The sequence below is a fragment of the Papilio xuthus genome, unplaced genomic scaffold (assembly GCF_000836235.2).
Source record: "Papilio xuthus unplaced genomic scaffold, Pxut_1.1 DF827680.1, whole genome shotgun sequence".
NCBI lineage: Eukaryota > Metazoa > Arthropoda > Insecta > Lepidoptera > Papilionidae > Papilio > Papilio xuthus.
In genome coordinates this window covers 88,704-105,827 of record NW_013530969.1, presented here as the reverse complement: position 1 = coordinate 105,827, position 17,124 = coordinate 88,704, and the positions used below count along the sequence as shown (strand labels likewise).

At 40.8% G+C, this 17,124-nt stretch overlaps 4 protein-coding genes across 5 annotated transcripts; 1 reads left to right on the top strand and 3 right to left on the bottom strand.

Moving 5' to 3' along the window:
* Window positions 1-2,655: 2,655 nt before the first annotated feature.
* Window positions 2,656-3,267, bottom strand: LOC106117172 (uncharacterized). Its single transcript, XM_013311309.1, has 2 exons — window positions 3,168-3,267; window positions 2,656-3,046 (listed from the first exon to the last, which is right to left on the bottom strand). Exons 1-2 carry the CDS (start codon window positions 3,202-3,204, stop codon window positions 2,769-2,771), a joined length of 315 nt encoding a protein of 104 aa, XP_013166763.1. The 5' UTR covers window positions 3,205-3,267; the 3' UTR covers window positions 2,656-2,768.
* Window positions 3,268-3,907: 640 nt separating this feature from the next.
* On the bottom strand, window positions 3,908-8,519 carry AQP (aquaporin). Of its 2 annotated transcripts, XM_013311304.1 has the most exons (8): window positions 8,387-8,519; window positions 8,174-8,267; window positions 7,002-7,185; window positions 6,407-6,529; window positions 6,149-6,300; window positions 5,602-5,740; window positions 4,769-4,870; window positions 3,908-4,483 (listed from the first exon to the last, which is right to left on the bottom strand). In XM_013311304.1, exons 2-8 carry the CDS (start codon window positions 8,222-8,224, stop codon window positions 4,254-4,256), a joined length of 981 nt encoding a protein of 326 aa, XP_013166758.1. In that variant the 5' UTR covers window positions 8,225-8,267; window positions 8,387-8,519; the 3' UTR covers window positions 3,908-4,253. The 2 variants fall into 2 exon arrangements, with proteins under 2 accessions (XP_013166758.1, XP_013166759.1); XM_013311305.1 differs by lacking the exon at window positions 4,769-4,870 and having other exon boundaries at window positions 8,387-8,517.
* Window positions 8,520-9,354: 835 nt separating this feature from the next.
* On the bottom strand, window positions 9,355-10,318 carry LOC106117171 (uncharacterized). The gene is made up of 3 exons (XM_013311308.1): window positions 10,237-10,318; window positions 9,953-10,131; window positions 9,355-9,762 (listed from the first exon to the last, which is right to left on the bottom strand). The coding sequence occupies exons 1-3, from the start codon at window positions 10,244-10,246 to the stop codon at window positions 9,568-9,570; spliced, it is 384 nt and encodes a 127-aa protein (XP_013166762.1). The 5' UTR covers window positions 10,247-10,318; the 3' UTR covers window positions 9,355-9,567.
* Window positions 10,319-13,819: 3,501 nt separating this feature from the next.
* On the top strand, window positions 13,820-16,349 carry LOC106117168 (aladin). Its single transcript, XM_013311303.1, has 6 exons — window positions 13,820-14,040; window positions 14,128-14,723; window positions 15,036-15,248; window positions 15,449-15,600; window positions 15,758-15,974; window positions 16,193-16,349. The coding sequence occupies exons 1-6, from the start codon at window positions 13,918-13,920 to the stop codon at window positions 16,326-16,328; spliced, it is 1,437 nt and encodes a 478-aa protein (XP_013166757.1). The 5' UTR covers window positions 13,820-13,917; the 3' UTR covers window positions 16,329-16,349.
* Window positions 16,350-17,124: the final 775 nt, after the last annotated feature.

Below are 17,124 nucleotides of genomic sequence, written 5' to 3'. Positions count from 1 at the left end.
GTAGCTCGTTATCTCATTTTAATGTTCTGTGACGTAACAGCAATCAATTGCATTCAATCATCATAAAAATCTGCGCTCATAAGGTTATACATACAAATTCTTACATCCGTCTACATCTTCAATATGTCACCTATCTGTATGTAATAATTCTATAGGTTTATAAATCAATTCTAATATATTAGTTAGTTTTTATTAAATCAAACACAGATAAAACATTTATAGATGTGGATATGGAGGCGCGCAAACAGCGCTACACAAATACTACTCGTCAAACTATCTGCCATTCTGTTTGTGTTCATTTTTTAAAATAGGATTGGTTTGTATCGTTGTGTTTACCAAAGTGTACAGTTCATGCGCCGTGTAATGCCGAGTTCACCTGAAAGGCTGCCGCTGTTTGTATGTAAATAATAAATTATTTTGTGAAACGAACTTTTGATCAAATCGATCTAATCTAATATAATATTATCGTTGCGTTCATTTATATTTGTATAACAAGTATTGGTAACAGTAACAGTAATTGTATAGTTTTCCATAATTTAATCACATTGTCATACAACGCTGATACTAAACCAATTTAGAGTTTTTTTCTTTATTTGATTATAAATAAGTGATAAGTCGTTATTTGTTATTTTAAATCTATGACGAAGCAAAGACGACGACTCGCCGTATTCCAATTACAAATGAATTAACAAAAAGAGTGGGAGCAAATTCAATAGAACAGTGATATTGTCAACGAAAGTGTGTGCGCGCTTCCCCGCCTCGGCCTGTCGTAAATATTTCAATTAAATTAACTTCCCTGTTAATAAATTACAAACTCAATTCCATGAGAATAACATAAAAATTCCAAAGCAATTAGATTTCAAAAAAATATCGCTTTGTTATTTTCAATTAAATTTAATTGTTTTCAAGGCAATTAAAACTGAAAACGTATAAAATGTTATGAAAATAAACTTAGAATCTGGCAATTGTAGGCAGGTAACAAGTCGCTGGAACTAGAAGGTGGAGAGAACGAAATAAGGTTGTTGTTTGTAAGAAAGAGTAATTAATAGATGAAATCAGGATTATACACATGTTGTGACGTCATCAAGGGTGAGCGGAAATAATCAATCCTGCGTCAGCATTGCTGCACTGCCGCGCTGCTCATCTCCGCGACCGCTACTGCTGCCACTGACGCCAATCTCTATTGCTGTATTTAATTTATATAGACTGCATTAGTGGAGGATAGAAAAACATTTTTCTATTAATCTGGAATAATGATTCAGGAAACAATAGTTACCAGTACAGAGCTTTATGTGCAGTTGCATCAGAATAATCCTGCAGCGCAATCGGCTAAGTGCTGAAACTTGTAGAAATTGTATATAAAAATTAATTGCGGCCTCGAAGACTGACATAATTGAACAACAATATGGTTAGGCTGATTAGAATATCAATATGAATAATAAATAAAATTAACTTTTTTTATTAAATGAGAACAAAGTTTCATAGCAAAATAAAATTAATGTTTAATTAAATAAATAGTCAAAAACGCGGCTTTTTTATTTGTATCGAATTCGCCTCCGTCCGCTAGCGTTCAATAATTGCAACTTAATACAACTTGAACAACTAAGCAAGTACTGCACGTAGTGAAGTTTGTTAGATACTGTTGTCTTGCTGTAGAAATAACATGAGCTTATTGTCAGCAACAACTTTAATATTACCAAGTATTTAAGTACTGCTCCATTTCTATTATAGTTTCATATATAATGAAGACACAAACTGCCCCATTCTAAATTAAACTGATTATTTTGGGCATTAAAATAATTGCGATTGGCGGTCGGAATAAGGTAATCCTGTATAATAAATTTTGATCTGTTACTCGATTTAACGAGGAAGGAAGGAGCTTTTACAAACTGCCTGGAAACGTTAACAAGCAATTGTACTTCTAAGTTTGAACTTATTTGCTTATGTTATTACTGAGCTACAAAATAGTGAGGAAAATAAATAACTGTACCAACTTGTTCACATTCGTCTGTGATCATAGTGCAGCTGACAACGTGCTGTTGAACTTACTTTAAATATTACATATTGTCAAGTATAGGTATAAGATTATATATATATATATATATATATATATATATATATATATATATATATATATATATATATATATATATATATATATATATATATATATATAATCTTGATATTGTGATGCTCGTCACGTACCTGCATGAAACGCTCAACAAGGATTTTATATAAAGGCTTTTATATAAATACGCAGTCAGAATTTATGATAAGATTCTTATTACTATCCAGATCTATAATTGACACATTTAAATTTGGACTTGTATGTATGTACGAGTATGTAATACTTTACTTTGCTAAAAGTATTTGCAATGACGTGTCATGTTTGATATTAGATAAAGCCGCGACCAATCTGTCTGCCGCCTGCTCACTATACTCGTACTCTGCACTCACAAGTTTTGATTACTTCGGCTAAATTAAAAACACCGTGGTTGTATCAAATTTTCAATTAACCGAGCCGATTGCCTGCGCTCCCCCGCGCCCCCGCACCCTCCCCTCCTCTCTGCTGCAATGGTTTTTGTTGGAATGGGGACGCTTCAATGTCTGCCCATGCCAAGGCTAATTTTTAAATCTGGGCACCAGAATGAGGGAAACCTAGAGTTAGCTTTTCATTGCTTTAATTTTAAAATAACAAAATACAACAGAACGTTATCTTCTCGCACAGTGTACAAGGGCAGGATTTTTATGAGAGAAAGCGCCCAGTCTCACGGTAACACGCGGACAGCTTCCACGGGAAACCTTCGTGATCGCAATTCTTGTCGGTGTCCCGTCCAGTCTGAGTAATGTTGTTTGGTTCCCACACCTCTTTCAAGCACCACCGCCGTGTCCGCGTTTCCAGCGCGCCTGCTGGGCGGTATGATGGGCTCCTTGTCAGGGATCATGGGTATTATCGCTGGCGCCCGCGCCCACTTCAGCGGCACCACTTTCTGGGCAACGACCTCTATGGGAACTGCGCCCTTTATTCCTTCCGTTTGCAATTGCACTGGAAAAATTAGAAGCCGACGTGATCACTTACTTTAACGCGAGCTCGCAAAGGAACATTTGTCACTGTGATTTCATAATTTATCTATGACAACTCAATATACATTTTATCTAGTACTCACACAACATTGCAAATATCCAGACAGGAGAGGTGCGCATTGTGTATGTAACTCGGAGCGAAACAGCTTACACCTGAGAGCTGAAATTCACGCATCACCGCACTGCTGCTATGATTTATCTTATCTTACAAACATAATTAAATCAGACATAGCTACACGCCTTTCATGAAAATGCCAAGTTTATTGCTTATCTTACCTACGTATAATCAACTGTAATAAAAACTTTTTAAATGGAAGTGTCACAGTGTTACACGTCGTCTTTTTTCATTAGTTCCTCAATTCTACAGTAACAGGTCCACATAAACTTGACAAGACTTTTTAATTAACCAAATTCTTAGGCGTCCCTCAACAAAACTCTGCTCCGCTGCGCGCTGCCCCACCACCCCGCTCCCTCGCTGCCCCACCACCCCGCTTCCTACCTCTATTTAAATTTTGATTTTTCTATTTGTACGAAAACTAACAGACACCTATATTCTGAGCTTGTACATTTTTATCAATAATAATATTTTGAAATACTAGATTTGTAACTTACAGATCACAAACTTAAAATTTTTGAACAGCAGGAAATATTATCATGTAATGTAACAAATATGTAGGTCATAAGGTTTTATGCTAAATACTAATTAAACGCCGGCAACAAAGTAATAGATCAGATGGCCGCCGCGCCGCCAACACAAACTCCACACATTCTCCGCGCTCTCACAGTCACTCCACACTCGTATTAGCAAAATAAAACTAGCAACTAATAGGTATACTATACAGCACCTCATTTATATTATCATTTGACATCTGTACATTGATACCACGACATGTTAACATCGCTTACTCATACCATTGAGAGTAAAACTTTCTCTTATCTTTAACAATCTCCTTGTTAGCTTAATTTTTTAGAGTTTATTACAAAATAATCGTACAAACAGTATGGGGTAGAAATTCTTACGTCGTTCTAAAATATGAACGTTGCAAATTCCTAAATCAAAAATAACGGTTTCCGAACTTGTTGTTTATAAAATAAATAGTTATAAATACAATAAACCTTGCAACCGTAACAATTTGACTAGCTTTGATTAAGGATAGTTTGCGCGCGTGTTAGTCCTCTTTGTCCGGCCAGAAGGAGTCTCCGTTAGCTGTGGCTGTGCCGGCGCCGCGCAGCAGTCGCTGCACACCCGGTACTCGGTACAGGTAGAGCGCCAGCACCGCGCCCGCGCCCGCGCCCGCCCAGTACACCGCCGCGTGCTCCGCCAGCGAGTGCCCCGCGCATCCCGCCTTCAGCGACGTTGCCAACACAGGATTGAAATAACCCCCCGAGTAGTCAAACGCTGTCGACAACAAACAACAAATCCCATGTTTACATTTTATCAGAGACCTAATGGCAAGATGCCTCGATTAGATTATCAGTACCCTTTAGCATCTGCTCGTTCAATACGACTATCGCGTCTTATCAATGTGGACACAATTAAAAGCGCTACCGAAGACATTGGTTATTGACTGATGATTACTACGCAATGATATGGACGTGGTAGAAAATACAAGAGCATGCGATGTCGTTGCACGTGTGACAGATATGATTAGCGTTACATTCGGTGAACACCACATCGATGTACCTTTTCCTAAATGAACTTTGCAAAGGAGGGAGATGGTGAGGTCGGCGTCGGGCGCGGTGTCTTCGTAGCGGTACACGAGCACCGCGTCCCGAGCCACCACGCCTGCAACACGCCCGGGCGCTCACCACTCGAATCCAACACCACACAACTCAAACTCATGATGTGGTACATGATCACAATGTTGTTTCTTGGTCTACAAAATATCGAGCGCAACACGCGGAGCACGCTAGTGACATATAGTGTTGTAATGTCATGTATTTGATTTACTAGTTACTAGAGTTAGTACCCTTTGTTTGTGATATAATATGCAAAAACAAATTGTTTCAAGTGATCGGTGAGCAATAAAGCAATATTAAGAAGATCTGGTGAATCTGGGGAAAAGATGAACGACGTGAGTGAGATGGAGACATGTCAGGTAGCAGGAGAGCAGGAGAAGCCGCGTTGAAATTTGAATTCAGTATTTTATATGCATTTGTATAACATAGTTAATTTCTACAAATTACAAGTGTAGTGTTATATAAAATAAAGACTTAAAAGAAAAAGTAAGTAGCGTGTACAGGGTGTCCCAAAAGGTTACGTACATAGGAAGGGGGATGATAGGGGTGGTCACAAGGGTCACCAGAAAAATTAAATAAAAATTCCCCTCTGGGTATTAAAAAAAATAAATGGCATTTTTTTAAAACTTAAAAATTTTACACCTGGGGCAATTTTTATTTAATTTTTCTGGTGACCCTTGTGACCACCCCTATTATCTTCTTTCTATGTACGTAACCTTTTGGGACACCCTATATAGGTAATCGTTCGGAGTTTTAGAAAAATGATAGTTGTGTTACCAGCGACGACGAGTGATGTGCCGATGAAGGCGTCTATGGCGGTGGCGAAGCGAGGGCTGAGGTCTGCCAGCGCACGCGAGGCAAGCCGGCACAGGCACGTCGCCGCGCCCTCTACCACTGCACCGTACAGCGCCGGCACCTGCAGTACGCCACCACAGCCTCAAAATTATATATTTTAGAACATACTTAGATGTTATGAGTGTTATATCTTAATAAAGTGTGCCCTGACGGACTCTGAACTCGCACCTATAAAAATGCAGCCTTGTCTGGAAAGGACAACAATAATTTGGCACCAATTTTTGAAAATCGGATTATTTCAAAATACCGATCTTGATATTCTGGTGCAGCTTGTTTATTTAATATAATAGTTTTTGTGATATATAGGTATAATATAGATATCCACAACTACTCATCGATACTTTAGACAAAACTATTCAGATTTTATTCACACCATTCTAGTATTCAATTTATAATATATTTTTTTCATCAATGTCATGTCATTACTGTTTTTAAGCAGAGCTCATGTAATTTCTAATTTATCAGTGACCTGCAAGTCAGCGGTGCACTCCTGGTAGGCGCGATCCTTGTGCGTGTCGGAGATCTCCAGCGCCCAGTACATCTGCACGTACTTGAACACCAGCAACCCGCCCCCCAGTTCCGCCCACGTCTTCAGCAATGCCGCGCGAATGTCGCATTTGCCTGCAACACACAAATATAAATTGAAGTAGCTAAAGAGTTTAACAAAATCCTTTATCAAGAACGTCGAGTTTGAAGGCTCTCCTGCTAGTACTCTGAGTTTGTGTACCTTCGATGACGTCCTCTAGATGCGTGTAGGGGCAGGCGGTGGCCTCGCCCCAGCTCAGTGCCCACCAGCACGTCAGCACGAACAGAAACACCGCGTACGTCGCCACACCGAAGTTGTCCGCCACTGCACACAATATACACTGCATTCACCTAACACTATAAAATTAACTACGGAAAAATCTCTTGGGTGACGATACATCTCGCGTACAAATAAACGCAATATCGCGGCCCTGGGTCTCCATGCTTTAAAACGAGCTCTTAGACTTGCTGGAATTAATTCCAAAAATGTTTATTCCTGGTAAAATAATTTTGTTTAACAAAATTTTATGAATGTCACTGATCTGGTTCACAAACATTCAATGAGCAGTGAATGAGTCAGATCTGATCAGACTACAATCTCGGCTTCTTATGATAGCGTCAACTGCTTGTTGGATCGACGCGTGTCCCGGAAGCCATCAACATGTAGATGAGTACATTTTATAATATATCAGCTGTATTGTTATTCAGCTAGTACCGTTGGATCCTGACTACGTTTTTACGTTTTCCTTGAAACTTGTATTGGTTGAAATCAACAAATGATCGGAACAGTCGCTTACCAATGATGAGTTCGAAGCAACAACCGCAGAGCTCTGCGGCAGCGATGGCCTCCTCAAGCAGCAGCCGCAGGAAGGCATCTTTGACAAGGCGGCGCGCAGCAGACCGTGCCGCATGCGCCAGCAGAGATGTCAGCACTATGAACAGCGCCGACACCAACAGCGGCGCGAACGTCGCCCGATTGATCTGCGCACCACAACTGCACTCAACTGCCTACGTACTGCTTGTACTCTAAGGGATGCCCTTATGATAGATTTCTTTCCCGACACAGATTATCACGTAGGTATCATGCACTGCAACTGCTACGTGCCATCATACCGTGGCCACATGCCATGCAGAACGCGAAGGTTGCCTCTCCCACGATGTGCTGTGCGTCCTCCTCACTCCTCACATCACACGCACATCTGTTGTGAGTGTAACTGCATCGTACGCTTGTACATTCTCTCCTTAATTATTTTAAAGCACTGACCTTTTTCGTTACGTCTTAAACACTGAAACGTGTAATCCGCCCGACTGCTTTGGAAGTAAATTTTTTGTCTCAAAATTGTTTTGACAATTAAAATGTTTGATTTTCAAAAATTTCTCACATCAGTCTTAGCTAGAACATTAATTTCGCGACTAACAATTAAATATAATGAATTATATAACAGTAGGTAATTATATTATTTTAAATGTTACTTTATTATCGTTATTAAGGGGCAGGCGAGGCGAGGCGAGGCGAGGCGAGGCGACTTTGGCGATGTCTTGTGTCGGAAGCCATACCCACTTTGTGTCGCTGCGCCACCGGACTAAGTAAGTATTATTATTTATGACATTACAAACAAACATTAGCTTGACACTTGTTAGAAGGAACAAAATTATGTCTTTGTATTGTTACTTATAATAGAAAAGGACAATACAAAAATGTTTAGAGAAAAATAAAAGTCTCTTGTGCGTCCAGATGACAGCAGAGTTAGTTTAGTTAAGGATTTACATCAAAGTCTACTTTGTTATTAATACAGCAACAGCTGGCCGCAAGCAAAATCATTTACGTAACGCGATTCAAGCAATCTTTGGCCGAGCGCGACGCCGCCGCGACCCAGACCTTCGGGAGCGGCGCGCCGCAGCCGGACTGCGGGGCAGCGGGACATGCCCACTCCCACTCCCAGGCTCACGTATTAATAACAAAGCTTACCTTTATCACTACTTTGAGGAAGACTCCCAACACGTCTACAGTGAACTTCATTTTGTCTTGTTCACAAAACAAATCAGTGAGATCACTTCACAAACTGCAAACAAACAATCCACAGTTAGTTAGGTATAGAGTTACACAAATTAAAACTCCTCCGGCGCATGTTAGTTTATTTATATCTTCGTTAACATCATAGGTATTCCATCAAAATCTTACCATGCTAGCCGCTAGGTATGAGCGGGAAATTCGAAAACTGCCAATTCGTTTGAGATGCGGTCGGAAAATTCGTTGATATAATATAATATGTGGGAGTTCTGTAGGAGCAGGAGCGCGGGGCGGGCGCGGCGGACGGTCGGGCTTAATTTAGCCGCCGCCAGCGCAGCGCAGCACTACGAGCCGCCGCGCCTGACCTGCCGTTATATAGCGAGCAAATTATTTGTGAGGACTCGAACAATGTGGCCAACACGTGTGCTCGCTTCACACACTTGCTGAAAAATATGCACGAAACTTTGTCGCTAAATATGTGCACTGCATGGGGTAATAAAGATTAAATGCACCAAGTAAATAATAATTTCAATTATTTTTGCAAGATTCTTATATCCCAAAATATTATCACCGAGAAACGCTACCGTTCATGTTTTCTATAAGATGTCGGTAAAGGCGTATGTGACAGACGACGTAAGTATACGACGACGAAAAGAAAAGCATGCACAGAGTTGGCAAAAAAATTAGTTGCCATCACGTAACATGACATTGATATCTAAAGGGTTTTCTACTTTCTTATTATTCTATGGTCGATAGCTGCAGCAGGTGCACGGCTCTGCGTGTGACCGACACTTGTTAGCTGCACACTAGTATCTCTTCAAGTTGCATGTGTAAACAACAAGTATATGTAACGTGAATTGCTCGTTGTTGGGATTTTACTGAGAAGCCCTTGTCGCGCTTAAGGACGATATTGCATTGTACACAGGAAGAATTTTTCTGTACGACTATACAAATAAAGAAGAAGACTCACTTTCAACAAAACAACACTAACCACCGAGAAACGAAATCAAAGTATTCCTACAGCTTACATTCGACTTGTTATGCCAGGTACCGGCTTTGCCGGTATTTGATTCCCTAAAGTCAATGGAGTCAAAATGGAGAGATTGACCTAACATAATTAACATAATGCAACTCTCGCCGTTTTTCTATTTCTACCTTGTTTTGTTGTTCACTGATAATGGAAGATATTAACTCGTACAATCATACGATAATAATAATGCGCGATAGTCTTTTTTCTAGGAGAAGGGGACAAAGGAGCGGCGCCAACACCGAGGTGATCATCGACGCACGTAAAAATTCGGAACACCAGACGAACTGCAGGTTTTAGAAAGTTATTGATGAATTTGAGATGTTTAAGGATCCAAAATTTTATTTTGATTGTTTCGTTTCTGTTGAAGTTGGATGAGATGTTCGAGTTGTTTCTTGAGCGTGTGCGGAGATAGCGGTACCGGCTCCGACTTGAACGCGCCGGGGCCCACCTCCACGGCCGGCCGCGATAGACCTCGCCTCGTACCATCCAAAGGATATCTGTATTCTTCTCTCAGCACCTAAGACGTGGTCAAACAAATATTATAGAAACGTCCCTATTAGAGTAACTTCCTCAGTATTGCAGATATAGTGACGATCATCAGATAGCGTGCGACGTCAAAATGAAATGAATTTACACACAAATAATATGCGTCGATGTAGAATACAATGTAGACCAGAGTATTGCTGCGGTTTTCAAGAACAAATCACCTCGACGACTCCGTCGCTGTCACTAAAGCCTCTGTTCATGGCCATCTGCTTGTGGATGACGTCTTCTGAGGATACGTCGAACAAGGAATCTAAGGCCGCGCCTTCCGCACCCGGCGCCAGCACCATCAAAGCCCAAAGCGCCCACAGCGCCCACAGCGCCCTCGGCGCATGCTCTGCACCTACCAACAAAAGTAAGTTGTAAGCCTCGTCTGAGCCACTAGGATTTACTTGCCTATATCGGTAGCAGGTATCCATTGACGTAACGGAAAAATAACAATAATTACCAAGATACATAGCCAATGATTTAAGAAGTTAAATTAAACCTGTCGCATACAATAATTTTAGCAGAATACTGCAGTTTGATTATGTCTATAATCCAATCTCAGGAGTGTAACCGTTCTCGTTAATTGTCTTTTTAATTTCAATTTATCTTTCTTTGTGAAAACTGTTTTTCATTCCCGTGAAATTGTACAACAATATGAAGCCATGCAAGTGTACACATGTCAAGTCTTATAACATCTTTTATAATTAAGTTAAAGCGTAAGTATCGTTCTGAGAACAAATTCATAGATACATATGTTTGAAGTCAACCAACCCGCACTGGGCCAGCGTGGTTGACTATGGCCTAATCACCCTTAATTTAAGGTAGGCTCCCAGCCTCTCAATGGGGACGTATAGTGAGCTGATGATGATGTAAGTATCGACTGGCGATAATTATGATGAAACAAGAATATGTGATTGTGAGAGCCTAGCACGAATATTTGTAATCAAAAGTATCCTGTGCCTTTGAATCTTTCTTTAAATAAACACAATCAAGACAATCGCCTATTCTTGCTACTATCAAAAAAGTAAAGTATTTAAAGGGACATCAAACGCAAATAACGATAATGTAAAACCATAAAAGCTTTCCTATGTTACTTGTTATTGAATACGTTTTCATAGCAAAGCTTTTACTTAAATAACATCCAGTAAACACTTTTTCATTTAAAATAGAGTTAGGATTCGGTGAAGAATGCCTAAACTAGTTTTTTCACAACTTCGACTTATTGCTTATATATTATTTAATAACAGTTATATGACTAAACTCCTCCTAAAGTTTGATAATTTTTTTCACTGAAGTGGAATGGTATCTCGTCTCTCAGAGACAGTGAAATATAATGTAAGTGCTAAATAATAAAACTTATCTATAGTGTCGTTTCTAACAACTCTTACAACAAAGCTCTTTATAGCACATGCGTTTAAAACAAAACCAAAAATAAAATCATTACCTATTGGTAATTCTTTGAGGACAATGATGTTTTTAAAAAATATTTTCGACGCTTTCATGTTTTTACTTGTTATACAAGAATCTAGTACATTGGACACGCTATTGGCAGCAGACAAACTGATGCACCCGGCGGCCTCCTTAGCGAGATGCATCGCCGAGATAGCGAACAGAGATACGTTTCGAACAATTGCTATCATAAATAATATTGAATATCGTTACGAAGATACTCATGTTGAAGAAACTGCAAAAATATTTGCTGAAGAAAATGTACTACAATTTGTTTTAACAGAATCTGAAAACACAAATGATATAATCAAGTATAAAAATTTATTGATCCTTGTTTTTACTGACATTCACAAAATATCAACTTTTGTGAATGAAACCATTCATCAAGAAATGAAATATTTAGTAGTTGTCAACGAAACACTTGAAGAAGAATCCTTTGAACACTTAAATAAGATTGCGTATGAGCTTCAACATCACGACGCTACCTTCATTGTAAAAGATTTGTATAACACAACATACACATTTCTGACAACTATTCCAAAAGTTGATAGAAACACGTGCAATTACGATGATGAAGTAAAAGCAACGCTCATAAACACTTGTGTTAACGGTATGTTGACAGAAAAAACTATTTTTCCCCCTAAAAAACTTAGGAATTTACAAAAGTGTCCGTTTAATGTGGGCATGGCAACAATGTACCCTTACTCATTAATAGACGACAAAGAAACTCTACAAAATCTACAGCCTATTAACCACTCCCAGATCCGGGGCTCTGATTTAGAAATTATCAAAATCATTTCTGATTACTTCAACGCCTCCCTTCACTTGTACTACATTCGACGCGAAGAAGAAAATCCTTTCCTAAATCTTGAATATATTCCCTTTCTTCTGAACGGCACCTTTGATGCTTGCGCCGGGGGTCTTTACAGAATATACGGGGACCTGGTTTCTTACTCAGGGATTTACAACCGACAAGCGGTGGTCTGGGTCTACTCCGTCCACAGAGAACCCGTGTCCTGGCAGAACCTCGTCACTAAAATAAACGGTTTATACATTTTTATTGTATTTTACTTGTGCTACTGTTTCATTTGGATAATATTCTGCAATGTTGATCATATCACTGTATCCTGTCGAAACACCTTTCTGAATGGCTGGGGTGCGTTGATGGGCACATCGTCATTACAAGATGCTACTACTTTGAAACAAAGAGTTTTAAGCATTTCCTATTTATTACTCTGTCTCCATCTATCGGCTTATATTAGTGTCCAACTGTATTCATTTTTTACCATTCGCGAACCTCCCGCGATGCTCAAAACTAATGATGACATTATGGAATCCGGTAGAACGACTTTTTTAAGAATAGAAACAAAATTTTTTGTGGAAGACGAGAAGTATGTTGCTTTTGCTAAGAAATCAGAAAACTGTGCACACTTTAAAGACTGCGAAGAAAAGACGGTGGCCCATAACGGTCTCACTGTCATTCCCGAGGGTTACTTCTACTCGCTGCAAGCGGCCACCGCCGTAGACCACGAGGCGCGAGTGCTAAGACCGGCAGAAAATATTATAACAATGTATCATGAAATGATAGTTAGAAAAAACAGTCCATTTTCTGTTAAATTTGAGAAAATTGTTCAAAGACTTTTTGAAGCTGGAATTTGTGATCGTTTGTATCTGGAGGCAATCGGTTTGTTAATCGAAGCTAAGGCACAGAGCGCGAACTCTAACATTTTGGCCAATAGTTACACATGCGAATCTGGATGTGCCATAACAGTATCGCAAATAGCAGGAGCAATCTACCTTTGGTCTTCAGGCTGTCTTTTATCTTTTTTTGTATTTGTACTAGAAATAGCAGTAAATAAAAAAAAGCCGTAGTGAGCTCATAGTCGGATTGAATTAGTTGTACTGTTGCACAAACAAAATTATTAAAAAATACAATTGGATTAAATGGTTTTATTTTATCTCAGTAAAACGTTCTGATTTAGCGGGGTAGATTAAATACGTTCTTATTTTCGCATTTGCTCGTTATAGTCCGTTTTAAGTTGAATTCCGTAAAAATCAAAAATATTCACAGATGTCTTCAATATTAAACGTTTTAAAACTTTTTATTCATTCGTCTGTTCTCGTTTCTGCGCAAATAGGTATTTGGCACGTATATCAAAGTAATGACCGAAGTTATATCCACATAAATAGATACTAGAACATCTATTCTATTAGATATATTGATACTAACGCACTTACAATTTTAATAATTAAACAAATATGTATCAATAATTAGAAAAGGTTGTTGTTAACAAAATTACAAGAAACTAAGAATTTTTATTGAGCTTCGCGCCGGTTACTTTAAGTTAAGCCGTCGCTCTTTTCTATTAGTAATTTAGATGTGAAATGTTTGCCCATCAGTTGGGGCATATGTTTCAGTAGTTTACTTTCAATTAATTTCTATAAAAACTACGGTAAATGTGTTTTTTATCTTAAGTGGTCACAACTATATCATGGTCGGGATCGATCGGCTCTCCCCTATCTTAAATAGTCACAATACAGATATGACATCAATCTAACTAATCTATAAATCTATGATCTCTGTCTGCTCTTTGGTCATGTCAGTGTCATTTTTTACTTCATTTTACTTGCACTTTGTAATAACAGTTTTAATTTCTGTTAATTTTGTAATCTTTTCTATTAAATAACAAGAATGTCAATATTTCAAGGATTCCCAGCATTACCATCACCCGAAGACACCCCTTTGTGTGTTGTGAATGAAGTGTATTGTTGCGCTAACAGCCGTTTCGGAAATATATCGACGTTTACAAACGCGGTAAAGTCATATTTTAAATCTAAAAAAAATTATTCCGTTTATTGTATCATATATGCCTAAAGTTGATTGTTGTATGTTTATGTTCAGACTAAAAACCACCCTAAAATAAATGTCACAAGAGATATCCAGCATCACAAGGTATCGGACGAAAACATCTCGCTCTACGTCGATGTCGAAGACAAGCTGTTGAAGAAAATCACCAGCGTTTGGTATAAACAAGGGTTTTTAGACGCCCTGAGCTTAGCCGCCGACCCGAGTATTAATCGCGAAAGCCCTTTACTAGCAGTCACCGCATCCTATGTTTTGAAAGTATCCAATCTTTTTACTGCATTTCGATATTTCATACAACCCCATTTAAAAGATATAGGACCGAAGATCGTATCGAAATACTCTCGGTCTCGAAATTGGAATTCAGCCCCTATCAAGTGTTTAGACTGGCATCCACACACAACGAAGATAGCGGTAGCTACTGCGGATGATAATGTGCGAGTGTACAGCGCGGACGTGGCGTTCGTGTCTGCGCTGAAGTGCAAGGCGCAAGGGCACGTGTCCTCGCTCAGCTGGCGGCCTTATTCCGCCTCAGAGATAGCGGTTGGATGTGAGCAAGGCGTCATTGTCTGGACTGTTGACCCTAATTCAATGTTCACTAAACCATCTTCAAGCAATGCTGTTGTTTTAAAAAGGTATATTTAACAATATTCCTTTTAATAATGATTAAACTAGTATAATAGCAATTCACTTATGTTGTCACAATTAGTGAACTTTTACAAAAATATATTATGTAATGAAAAGTGAATGATATAAATAATTATGTAAATTCTTTTAACAGCAGACAGCAGCAGAAACAGCTCAAATATTTATATAGAAATAATCTCAGTTTAATTTTATAGAAAATATTTCATGTTCATACAAAATGTCTCATGTTTATATTGTTATAATAAGTTGTATGAAAATATAGCTAGTAGAATCCCATTATCAATAAGATGTCATTTCAGCTGGGGGCATAGCCCCGTGACGGATGTCAGTTGGTGCCCGAGCGGTGCACTGCTAGCCAGCTGCAGTGCTGCAGACCCTGCGCTGCTGCTGTGGGATGTGGCACTAGGCACAGCGGTGCCGCTGCGCCGCGTTGCCGGTGGCGGCCTAGTATTTACACGATGGTCTCTGGATGGCACCAGACTCTTTTCCGCTACCTCCTCTATTGTATTTAGGTAAATATGAACAACAATTTCTATTGTACTTCTCACTCGCTCAAATGAACAAATTAATTTAATTTAACCCATTGTGGCGGTCATTTTTTACATTTTCTTGTACTAAAAGTTTCCGATTTGTACTCAGTTTGAACTATTTTTGACAGTCAACGTATAGTCTATACCTGTGTGTAATTTAGTATTGTATGGTGTGTGGGCAGGGTGTGGGACACGGACGCGTGGCGCGCGGAGCGGTGGGTGGCGCGGGGAGGGCGCGTGGCGGCCGCCTGCTGGGGGCCCAATAACGTAATGCTGTTCGCCGCCAAGGGCGAACCGGTCATCTACGCTCTCACCGACACGCCTCTCCTCAACGGTCATTATATATTTTATTTATACCGTAATCAAACTATTTTCATTGCCACAACTTCCATACTAATTGATACAAGCTATTTAACAATAACAAAATATGTAGCACAAGTGCACCTATTCAAGGTGTAGAATAATGATGTGTGTGGTGTTGGGGAGCGCAGGTGGGGCGGGGCCGGGCGCGGGCGGGGCGGCGCGCGCTCAGGCCGTGCTGGACGTGAGCAAGGCGGCGCTGGGCGGCGGCGAGGCGGCGGGCGGGCCCGTGCTGGACATGTGCTGGTGCCCGCGCGGCCGCTACCTCGCCATCACTTTCGAGGAGACGCACCTCGTCGCCATCTTCGCTACCACGCAACTCCACACGCAGCTCAAAATCACGCCATGGTACATTGCTCGGTTTTCCTTGATTACCCATGTGGAAAGTGACAAGTCTGGAAGTCAGTGTATCAATATGTGAGGAGTCGGAGGAGTGTTCCACTATGAAATAATTGGATATAGATGCACATTATATCCACCTTCCTTCATCCGAGGTGGGCAAATGGCCCACGTTCGTTTCGTTAGAGACATAACGTTAGTCTATGTGTTTCTGTGACGTGTTCCAGCTGCCTGGTGCGTGGAGTGGGTGAGGAGACGCCGACGACGCTGGCCTTCCAGCACGACTTCGCCGAGGGCGCCTGCCTCACCGTGGCCTGGTCCAGCGGCCGCCTGCAGCACTTCCCCGTACTCTGCAGCTCGTAGCCTGCTGCCGCCTCCTGCCGCCTCCTGCCGCCTCCTGCCGCCGCCCCCAGCCTCGTCTACCTACAGTGTGGAGGCGGACATATCGCACTCACGCCGCAGACTCGCTTCCTCCAAATTTTGGAATTGAAAAATTAATTTTACTGAGTAATTTTTGTATTGCCATTTTGACTATAAAATCTAGTCGTTCTCGTTACATTTAATAATTTCATGTCGTAAATCTTTCTGTCAAACGTTGAATATTTAATTTGTATCGGCCTTGTGTAGTTGCCCGAGTGTCGTAGCGCTGATGCGGTGCGGCGCGGGGCGCGTGCTGGCCGCTCCTCCAGCTGCAGCTGCACGCGCACGAACACGCCGCGCCCGCCCCCCGCACCACCACCACCACCACCACCACCACCACCAGCACCAGCACGCCGCACGGTGTAGTGCCCGTTGCAGGTGGCGAAGGCGGAGCAGATGGTGTGCTCAAGGTCGCGCGCCAGCCGGTCCAGCTCCACTCTCATGTTGTCATCCAAGTCTTTTAAAATCCTCTCCTTCAGTTCCGTGTCGATGGGCTCCATTTGCACTCGTATGATTTGATTCGTGTGCATTTTCACGTTTTCCGTTATATTTTTTATCAAATCAGTCAAATGAGCGGCGCGCAGGCCGCGCTTCTTGCCCTCGTTTATGACGAGGCTTTGTATTTTCTTTGCGTAGATTTTGCAGACCTCGGCCTCCGCCTCGCGGTTGATGTCCCGCAGCGTGTCGAGGATGCCGCGCCTCCCCAGCACGCGGTCGATGTTCACGTCCACCTTGTACA